This window comes from Antennarius striatus, chromosome 21 (genome assembly GCF_040054535.1).
Source record: "Antennarius striatus isolate MH-2024 chromosome 21, ASM4005453v1, whole genome shotgun sequence".
Lineage (NCBI taxonomy): Eukaryota > Metazoa > Chordata > Actinopteri > Lophiiformes > Antennariidae > Antennarius > Antennarius striatus.
In genome coordinates, this window is record NC_090796.1 from 367568 (window position 1) to 379846 (window position 12279).

The following is a 12279-nucleotide window of genomic DNA, read 5'->3' on the forward strand; positions in this document are numbered from 1 at the left end:
ATGTGTGTGACCCGTGTCTACATGTGTGTGACCCGTGTCTACATGTGTGTGACCCGTGTCTACATGTGTGTGACCCGTGTCTACATGTGTGTGACCCGTGTCTACATGTGTGTGTGACCCGTGTCTACATGTGTGTGTGACCCGTGTCTACATGTGTGTGACCCGTGTCTACATGTGTGTGACCCGTGTCTACATGTTTGTGACCCGTGTCTACATGTGTGTGACCCGTGTCTACATGTGTGTGACCCGTGTCTACATGTGTGTGACCCGTGTCTACATGTGTGTGACCCGTGTCTACATGTGTGTGACCCGTGTCTACATGTGTGTGACCCGTGTCTACATGTGTGTGACCCGTGTCTACATGTGTGTGACCCGTGTCTACATGTGTGTGACCCGTGTCTACATGTGTGTGACCCGTGTCTACATGTGTGTGTGACCCGTGTCTACATGTGTGTGTGACCCGTGTCTACATGTGTGTGACCCGTGTCTACATGTGTGTGACCCGTGTCTACATGTGTGTGACCCGTGTCTACATGTGTGTGACCCGTGTCTACATGTGTGTGACCCGTGTCTACATGTGTGTGACCCGTGTCTACATGTGTGTGACCCGTGTCTACATGTACACACAGAATGGACTATTCTCTGACGTCCTGCCAGCTGCTGTTGTTTCTGAACAGGTTTCAGTGAATCACAGAAACACACACCAAGAGAAGCAGATCCCCCACCTGTCAGCACACAGGAAACAGGGACCGGCCCCCACCGACAGAACCGACCCGTGTGGAACCACAGGAACACTGAACACCACAGGACACCGCTGTGGAGACCAGCATCTGAGGAAGGAGAAGCATCCTCACCTTCACAGACCACTACAGCAACACACACACACACAGACACACACACACACACAGACACACACACACACACACACACACAGACACACAGACACAGACACTCACTCACTCACACACACACACACACACACACACACACACACACACACACACACACACACACACACACACACACACACACACACAGCTCCACTAGAGAACAGCTCCAGGTCAGGTGAAGCCACAGACAGGATGGAGACGTTACCTCTAGAACCAGAGGTCAGAGCTGCCCTCAGGGAGGATGGAGGCAGGAGGAGAGAAACCAGGGCAGGAGGTTCCTCCTCTGGGGGAGCAGACCGACGGCCGGGGGGAGAAGAGAGGACGAGCTACACAGCCGACATTTTAACTGCTGCTGACGCAAGCAGAGGACAGCGGGGAGGGAGGGGGCGAGGCAGAGCGCCGCCCCCCCGTGTGACGCAGACTCCCTCTCCTCTCCACACTCCTGACTCACTCCGGCTTCCTGCCCCCCCCCTCAGGAGCGTCACTCCTCTGCTGTGTTCCATTTCCATCCTGACACTGAAGCCAGAGCTCAGTGGCACCTTTCACACCTTTCACACCTTTCACACCTTTCACACCTTTCACACCTTTCACACCTTTCACACCTTTCTCATGCACCAGTTGGATGCTAGTGCAAACTACAGACAAGCAGCCGCTGTAGTGGAAACAGGTCACATGACCACAGACCACAGGACACGTCTGTTCTGTCCAATCCATTAACACACACTAAAACACACTAACACACACTAAAACACACTAACACACACTAACACACACTAACAAACACTAACACACACTAAAACACACTAACACACACTAAAACACACTAACACACACTAACACACACTAACACACACTAACACACACTAACAAACACTAACACACACTAACACACACTAACACACACTAACACACACTAACAAACACTAACACACACTAACACACACTAACACACACTAACACACACTAACAAACACTCACACACACTAACACACACTAACACACACTAACACACACTAACAAACACTAACACACACTAACACACACTAACACACACTAACACACACTAACAAACACTCACACACACTAACACACACTAACACACACTAACACACACTAACACACACTAACACACATTAAAACACACTAAAACACACTAAAACACACTAACACACACTAACACACACTAACACACACTAACACACACTCACACACATTAAAACACACTAAAACACACTAACACACACTAACAAACACTCACACACACTAACACACACTAACACACATTAAAACACACTAAAACACACTAACACACACTAACACACACTAACACACACTAACACACACTAACACACACTAACACACACTAACACACATTAAAACACATTAAAACACACTAACACACACTAAAACACACTAACACACACTAACACACACTAACACACACTAACAAACACTAACACACACTAACACACATTAAAACACACTAACACACACTAACAAACACTCACACACACTAACACACACTAACACACATTAAAACACACTAAAACACACTAACACACACTAACACACACTAACACACACTAACACACACTAACACACACTAACACACATTAAAACACACTAAAACACACTAACACACTAACACACACTAAAACACACTAACACACACTAACACACACTAACACACACTAACACACACTAACACACACTCACACACACTAACACACACTAACACACACTAAAACACACTAACACACACTCACACACACTAACACACACTAACACACATTAAAACACACTAACACACATTCACACACACTAACACACATTAAAACACACTAACACACACTCACACACACTAACACACACTAACACACATTAAAACACACTAACACACAGTCACACACACACACACACACACACACACATTACCCCCCCCCTTCATCTGCCATCACCAATCTGACGTTCATCTGAACTCATCCTTGAGCTCTGTGTTGTTTAACCCCTTAGGTGCCACCATCACTGCTCCATGAGCCACAAACTGGGGGAGGAACTCAGCAGCAGTACGATCGGTTGAGTTTCCCAGTGGAGGAGCGACTGTTACCACTAGTTTAATTTAATTTAATTTAATATACTGGTTTGATCCCCAAAGGGAAATTCAGAATGCACACTCTAGCTAATGATTCAAACACATTCATATATACAGTACATTAGTGAGTACAGGCCCCTGTAGCGCGCACACACACACACACACACACACACACACACACACACACACACACACACATACACACGGGGGCCTCTTTGTGCGCCTTAAATGAGCAATTTTTGTAAGGGGGACGGTGCCTCGGCAGTGCTCCGGAGGTCCCAATGCCCCCTGAAAACAGACCCAAAGCGGGGCAGAGCCCACGACTGAGGGGAAGCTGAGTGGGAAGGACATGGATACCCCCTGTCCCTGTGAACGTGTGAACCTCAGAGACTCACTCAGGCAGTCATGTGTTCACCACACTGGACACACACACTACAAACATCACTGTCTACAAAAGGCTCGTTACTGAGCCAACAGCAGGCATCAGCTGTGTGGGGGTGTCGCGTGACCAATGAAAACATGTTTACTCAGCATGTGTTTAACACACGTCTGTAGTGGATGTCAGTATCAGTTGACCCCTGACCTGCACCCTGCATGAGGAGCATCTATGAGCATCAGGTGAAACACAGGAGTATCGTCTTTGTGAAGGGAAGGTTCATGCGATCACCTGGTATCTCATCAGGGGTGTACCCCCCCTTTGGTACACATCCAGCAGACATAGGCTCCATCCAGCTGTGCAGTGCATCAGCATACAGTAGTGCTCATCCCGTCTCCACAGACTAGTTATTTCAGGATAAAAGCCCGATGACACCACCCTCTGCTTTGTTCAGGCTGACTTCACCCAGAGGAACACCTGCAGACGCTGAAGCTCCACCTGGTTCAACCTGACCGTCGGTTTAAACCTGAAGAGGAACGCTCCACACGTGACCCCAGCCTCTCAAAGTGGGCAGGAAGTCATGACGGGGGGGGGACATGTAGGTCACTGTGCCTTCTGATTGGAGGGCCTAAAATCCAAAGACACTGCACACCTGAACTGTTGTAGTGAAACTACTTTCATTGCAAACTGACGGGTTGACTTCATGAACACTTCATGAAGGCTTGGATCCATTCTACACAGCAGAATGACGGTGATGACACAATCACATGGTCTTTAATTACAGCTGATCGTACTTTAAGGTCAAAGTTCACGTCAGCGTCGCCCACACGCAGTCACACAACCTGTCATGAACCCTGCTCATCTCTGCCACCTGGTGGTTAATGGCACACAATGCAACAACAACAACAAAAATGTGAAAAATATAGTTTTTGAACAGAAATGATAAAAGTTGATTCCAGATTTGACCGTTGGAAAACTATGTTTTTATTACATTTACTATATTTTATTACTTTAATTCTAATAACCATGATTCTGTAGAGAAGAATTTTGGCTTGAGAATTGTCAGTTTACACTTTATAAAACAGTTTGATAAAAATCTTTGCGCAAATATCAAGACAAACTATTGTGTTTAACATTAATTTAGCAATATCATAGTTCAGAGCAGAGGAATTCATGAATCTGTTTTACCAATCAAACGTTTCCTAGTGTTAGATTTAGTAAATTACATCTCATCTAAGTCTCTTCAAGCTCAGCTGCTCTTCCTGCAAATGACAGAAATAATCCTGACTCATTCAACTGAATCCTGACTCACTGAATCCAGAGTTCTGGATTTATCCACCGGTGAATTGTCAGAGACAATCAGCTGGTTTCAAAGCGGTTCAATGTGAAAGCAGTAACCTGACAGGTGTACTGACACGTCAAACCAAACCCAAGACGACAGGATGACGGAACGTCAGCGTACAAGCTCCTCCCTCTGTGACCCGCAGCCCAAACAGTGATGAGTGACGGTCATTGGGGTGGGACACTCATCACGCCACCGGTGGGGGGGTTGCATTAAGGTGCAGGTAACGACCACTGGTAGCTCCACACTGACCAGTGGGTCCAGTCAGGCCACTCCCACTGCAGTTTGTCACGACGCTTCGTTTCTGCTCAATGTCAGGTTAGTCGCTCGTTTACTCGGCGTCTCCATGACAACAGGACATTACTTTAGTTCTGTAGAACACTGTCAATCAATCAATCAGGGCCGTGTCAGGTGCACAACCACCAGTCTGCCTCACAAACTGCTTCCCCTCAGCAGCACCACAGAGGTCATGACCTCTGCTGCCAGGCCAGAACCATCCCCACTGAGCACACCTGGGTGGATCATGTTCAGGTTGGGGAGACTGGCCTGTCAACCCAGTGGCGTACAGACCCCTCCCCCACAGGACACACTGGTGTAGGGCTGTCATGTAAAATCATACGTCTCATCAGACTGTTGGATGAAAGTCAAAATCACTCAGAAACATCCAGTCAGAATTGTGGACAAACCTTTTCCTGGACTTGGAGTATTCATCTACAATATGGAAATCTACCAACAACGTAGTGATATATATGGGGTTATACGATAGAATAGATTATGTAGCAAACAAGAGTCTTCTTAGATTTTTGCTTTGATAACAACTTTGCACACTTCTCTGTCAGTCAGCTTCCAGAGCTGCTCACCTGTGAAGGTGTGTCTGTTCAGAGAACGTCTGTAAACACGAGTAGCCTGTTTAGAACCCAACAACACAGATCTGGAACACCCACACAGGCCAAAGCACGAGCCCCTTGAGCCGGAACACCCACAGCACCAACGCAGCTATATCATCATCATCCTCATCATCCTCATCATCATTATTATCATCCTCATCATCATTATTATCATCTTCTTCATCATCATCATCATTATTATCATCTTCATCATCATTATTATTATTATACAGTGATCCCTTGTTACTCACTGCTAATCGTTCCAAGACCACCTGCTAAAAATAAAAATCAACGATAAAGCAATCAAGTATTTATTTTATTATTTAACCCTTTCTGAACCCCCCCCCCACATACACACACACTTTAAAGCACTTTAGTGTCTCAGGCCCACAGACAGAAAACAGCCAGGTGTGTGTGTGTGTGTGTGTGTGTGTGTGTGTGTGTGTGTGTGTGTGTGTGTGTGTGTGTGTGTTTAAACCCTTATCTCTCATGCATGTGCCAGATGGCATGGCGCACTCTGCTATTACATAATCACAACACTGAATCACATTTCCTTGCGCGCACACACACACACACACACACACACACACACACACACACACACACACACACACTCGTAGCCCTTAACACACACACACATGCAGTCCGCAAATAAATACCTTCAATGGCAAACCTTTGTTGACAAAATCCTTTATTCAGGAACAGAAGAACAAAAACATGTCGGACCAATCAGAGGAGAGACGAGTGTGTGTGTGTGTGTGTGTGTGTGTGTATTTGTTTTTTAATTGATAACACACAAAGACAGGGACGGCCCAGACGTATCTATTCTAGACCATTAACCAAAATGAACTCCAGTGATTTCAAAACAGAGTTGTAAACTGTACTAAGAGTGATATCACACACACACACACACACACACACACACACACACACACACACACACACACACACACACTTAAATAAGCAGCTATTACCGTTCAGAAGTAGACTGAGAACCTGGTGTCGTCACCCAAACAATGAGCAGCTGCAGCAGTGGAGCTCAGCATGAACAGCAGCATCCAACAGCATCCAACAGCATCCAACAGTATCCAACAGCATCCAACAGCATCCAACAGCATCCAACAGTATCCAACAGCATCCAACAGCATCCAACAGCATCCAACAGTATCCAACAGCATCCAACAGCATCCAACAGCATCCAACAGTATCCAACAGCATCCAACAGCATCCAACAGCATCCAACAGCATCCAACAGTATCCAACAGCATCCAACAGCATCCAACAGCATCCAACAGCATCCAACAGTATCCAACAGCATCCAACAGCATCCAACAGTATCCAACAGCATCCAACAGTATCCAACACCCAGCCAGCTCCATGGTGGACACTGACTGGCTGAAGCTGCTCTCCAGCGGTGGAAACATGGTGTGAAGTTGATGTGAAGTTTGGTTACTTAATGTAAACTGGTTGAAACCGTTGGTGATCTCTTTCCATCATGTCTTCATCGCGTCTTCATCGCGTCTTCATCGCATCTTCATCGCGTCTTCATCGCGTCTTCATCGCGTCTTCATCGCGTCTTCATCGCCTCTTCATCGCGTCTTCATCGCGTCATCATCGCGTCTTCATCATGTCCTCGTGTCTTCACTGGACAGAGATCAAGGCCAGTGTGAACATCCCACTGAAGACACAGATCCTCCCCAGGCCTCTGGTCTAAGGTCTACCTCACTGAGGGGGAATCAGGCCTGGAGCCTGGTCCTCCTCTAGAGGTGTTATGACCTGACATTAGGCTATGACAGCTCATAGTGAACTCTGGACATGTCAGTAGTGGCAGGTGTCCGTTTGGCACGAGGACAGGAAGGTCAGCAGGTCAACGTTCAGCTTCTCCAAAGCAGCTTAGGGTGAAGACGGTCGGGGGGGGGGCAGACAGGGGGGGTGTAGACGACCATCTGTCTGACGGAGCAGCTCACAGTGTGTGTGACGAGGACATGTAGGCACACACACCCCAACGGCCTGTCCCGTCCACTGGGGGGGGGGGCACTAACACACGTTACCCGTGTTAGCCTGACACTAACACACGTTACCCGTGTTAGCCTGACACTAACACACGTTACCCGTGTTAGCCTGGCACTAACACACGTTACCCGTGTTAGCCTGACACTAACACACGTTACCCGTGTTAGCCTGACACTAACACACGTTACCCGTGTTAGCCTGACACTAACACACGTTACCCGTGTTAGCCTGACACTAACACACGTTACCCGTGTTAGCCTGACACTAACACACGTTACCCGTGTTAGCCTGACACTAACACACGTTACCCGTGTTAGCCTGACACTAACACACGTTACCCGTGTTAGCCTGACACTAACACACGTTACCCGTGTTAGCCTGACACTAACACACGTTACCCGTGTTAGCCTGACACTAACACACGTTACCCGTGTTAGCCTGACACTAACACACGTTACCCGTGTTAGCCTGACACTAACACACGTTACCCGTGTTAGCCTGACACTAACACACGTTACCCGTGTTAGCCTGACACTAACACACGTTACCCGTGTTAGCCTGACACTAACACACGTTACCCGTGTTAGCCTGACACTAACACACGTTACCCGTGTTAGCCTGACACTAACACACGTTACCCGTGTTAGCCTGACACTAACACACGTTACCCGTGTTAGCCTGACACTAACACACGTGACCCGTGTTAGCCTGACACTAACACACGTGACCCGTGTGACTCCCGACATGTCTCTCTCCTCTCCTCCCGTCTTCTTCTCAGATAACAGATGCTGATCTCTGATCTAACAACAGCACCGCTGCCACCTACTGGGATCAGACTGTCATTACACTAGTGTAGGAGTGACGTGTACAGGATCTCTGACATCCGCCGTCACGGCTGTCGTCACGCTGATGTGTAATGATGTCAGGGGAGCCAATCAGGGGGGTCGTTTCTGGTGTGTTTTTCTATCAGTAGGTCAGTCTGTCTGCCAGTCCAGCTGTGTGGACACAATCTCAGCCCCACAAACCTTCACCTGAGACCCACATCCTCTGCTCTGGGTCCAGACCAATATAACACACCAACAACCCTGCAGCGCCATCCACAGGCTGTTTGTGCTCATGCAGTCACACCCAGCAGTGTGAGCCTCCAGCACTCTGAACAGGCTGTGTATAGAACACAAAGGTCTCACCAGGGCAGGCCACTGTATGTGTTTGGCCTTGGTCCCCTGCAGCGGTGCTCCTCCTGCTCCTCCTGCTCCTCCCTCCTTCTTCTTGGCCCAGACCAGCTGGTGCTCCAGTAGAAACAGCTGGAAATCCTCGTAGACCTTCACCCACTCTCTCTTCTCCCACTCCTGGTCATCAAACTCCACGTACACCTGCAGGCACAGAGGAGGACACTGAGTCACGACAGCAAACCGTCACCACACAACACACCAACACACTCAGCAGCCCCCCCAGACACACACTTCCTGTCCACAACACAGATGGATGGAAAGGGAAGAGAAGGAGCAGAGATGAGGGAGAAACCAGAGGAGGAGTCAGAGGAGGGAAAGAAAACAGACTTCATCTCAGACAGTTTTGATTCACAAAATGTTGGGACACATTTTAAAGGAATAAAAACAGGATGTCAGCAGAAGACTCTCAGAGGATGTACACCTTTAATATGGTGACGCTATGACCCGCCCTCCTCTGCCTCTGATTGGCTAAGCATGACAATAACATTTACACACTGACAGCTCAAGACACCACTTGAATATAAAGCAGAGTGTGTGTGTGTGTGTGTGTGTGTGTGTGTGTGTGTGTGTGTGTGTGTGTGTGTGTGTGTGTGTGTGTGTGTGTGTGTGTGTGTGTGTGTGTGTGTGTGTGTGTGTGTGTGTGTGTGTGTGTGTGTGTGTGTGTGTCCAGCAGCTCCAAACCATCATTAACACTTTGGTCAGACAGTCAACACAACGGAGTCCCACAACCTCGATGTTCACTGCATGAGTGTAACGCAGTGGTGTGTGTGTGTGTGTGTGTGTGTGTGTGTGTGTGTGTGTGTGTGTGTGTGTGTGTGTGTGTGTGCACGTGAGGCATCCTTCTCTTCATCTGCTCCTCCATCTCTCCCTCCTCCACTCCATCTCCTTTATGCTCCTCTGTCTACGCCACCCCTCCCCCACTCCATAGGCAGGGAGAGGAAGTGGGATCAACGAGTGCATCTCTCCTCATTCAGCCTCCCAGCTCCCATAATGCACTGCTGCAGTTAACTGAGTGTTCAGAGCGAGCCAGCAGACACGGACTGGGTCTGTCCTCCTTTGTGTGGCGTTACTGCAGCATCCATCCCTCCTCCATGTTCCTCTCAGTGGTCCTGGATAATCCTAATCTGCATCACCACAGATGATTGATCTGTGTCTATTCCAGCAGGGTGGTCATACAGGAGGCTCCTCCCGTCATCGTCATCATCTCACCATCACTGGTGCTGGACTGTCCTCTCCTCTAACGATGAAGGCGGTCAACCATCTCACCATCACTGGCCCCGTGTCAGAGCAGCTGACCGTCAATCATGATCCTGGGAACGCAACGCTCACAAAGGACCAGACCACCAACGTTCATCTCACTGCAGTACCTTAAACAAAGTACTGCATCTGAATACCGAACCAATTAAATCCTGCTGCTGATGTAGATTTCAAGAACCAAAAAGACTGACATGATCTGTTAGGTTTTGGAACTCTTAGGAAAAAAATGAGTACCCATCGTGTGATCAGGTGAATGTTAACACTGGTTGTGAATGGAGAACTCGATCTTGTTGAAAGGTAATCAGACAGAAGGATCGTCAACTAATCGTTCCTGCTAAACAATTTGGTTTCTCGAAGCTCGTCTGAAATGGAAAGAAGTGAACATTTTGCTCAGCAGGAAGTGATCGGTGGCTCGTTCTTATAAATATTGCCTGCCGTGGAAACAGTGCATCTACATGTATGTTCATGTATGTTGTGGTTGGACTTGAAGGTGGCCACAGCAGCAGAGCGACAGGAAGCAGTACTGACTCACAGCATCCAGCATTCAAGAGAAAATCATGAAAACACGAAACACAGATGTACATGTGAGTGACGTGTGGTACTGAGCAGGAAGTCAGGGCCGCGTTCCAACATTCTGCTGACGACAACGGACCCAGTGAACTACAGGTGTTCACCTGTGACCACAACATCTTCAAGCCCATGATAACATTTATCAAGAAGCTGATCGAAGATCAATATCAAACTGTCAGGTTTGTGAAGAAATCTAAACGGTGTGTGGCAGAGCAATGACACAACGTCTACACACACACACACACACACACACACACACACACACACACACACACACACACACACACACACAGCTACATTCCAACGGGTCCCTCCAGTTCAAATGAAAGTATTTGTAAAACCTTGTCTGCCTGTCAGCAGACTATGGAGTGGCGTCTTCATTACCCCGGTTTCCCCAACAATTGCCCCCTCAAGGCTTCTGCATGTGTTCCTGGACACACACTGCTGTTCAGAGGGGGGACATCATTCAGGATCACCACTGAGCTGGAGTCACAGGTACGGCTGACGAGGCCACGCTGTGAACACCAGCACATCTCTGCTGAAGAAGGCTTCCACTGCTTCACCCAAAAGCCAAAGAACCAAACAGGAGTTTGTTTACTGCTTCTCTGACCTTTGACCTTGTATTCCTGTGTGTGTTTCTAGCGCATGTGAACATTTAAACTTCAAGGTGCCTTCATTGACACTCCTTGTCATCCATTCAGCAGCCCACATCATCTGGACAGTGATGCCTTCAGGCAAAAAGACCAGGCCTGGGACTCTAAACAGGCACAGCTCAGGAGAACCACGTGGGTCCTGATGGAACCTCCTGTAGCTCAGCTGCTACCACAGCTGGTAGGCTTTGTGTTCGGGACACACCTCTGGAGCTTCAGCACCGGGCAAGAAGACCACCAACCACTCCGAGAGGCAGGGGGCACTGAGACGGCAGACAGAACCCAGGTGAGTCACATGGGGTCTGGGGTCTGGCTCAACGTGGTCCTACATAGAAGTAGGACAACATGAACCTGTGGATTACAGTCAGAGATGTGGCTACAAAAACATCTAACTACCATCTAACCAGCCAGCAGCACCTTCTAACATGTTGATCACACATGTGATTCTCCTCAGGCAACAGGAAGTGGAGCTTGGTACACCATGTCAACATCATGTAGAACCATCAATCCCACCCCGTATCGTCCATCAGGCTGTTCTAGTCCTGTAAGCCACGATGAACGGTGAACACACTGTTCACTCTTCTCACCAGTGGCCTCGTGGTAGAAGCTGACACGACATTCGACTGGACTCCGCCGCTGGGCTTCGGTTCACCTCTTCATTATCAGAAATAACACTGAACATGGGAGGACAGAGGTCTTTTAGGGAGATGAGATGATGACAGTGGATGTTGAGGTCCTCCTGGTGGAGTTGACATCACACCAACATGAAGTGATTGGAGGGATTACGTCCAGAGGAGGATCCGCTCTCCAACCAGCGGCTGGTCCGTCCAACAAGGAAACCAACGAGGCTTTTAACGCGTCCCCCCACGTTGAGATAGTAAGGGTTCAGTTCATGACACCAGACTTTAGAAGGTCAGATCATGTATGAAGAGACACATGGAGCAGATTTGTCATACAATCCATTCTATTT

The 12279-nt window shown here is 48.2% G+C and overlaps 1 protein-coding gene across 1 annotated transcript in view; it reads right to left on the reverse strand.

Annotated features, from left to right (window-relative positions):
- Window positions 1-12279, reverse strand: part of jmjd1cb (jumonji domain containing 1Cb) — a 118961-nt gene that overhangs the window by 64210 nt on the left and 42472 nt on the right. Inside the window, exon 2 of the mRNA XM_068305749.1 lies at window positions 8788-8973. Coding sequence (XP_068161850.1) covers window positions 8788-8973 — 186 coding nt within the window. The remainder of the gene's footprint in view (window positions 1-8787; window positions 8974-12279) is intronic.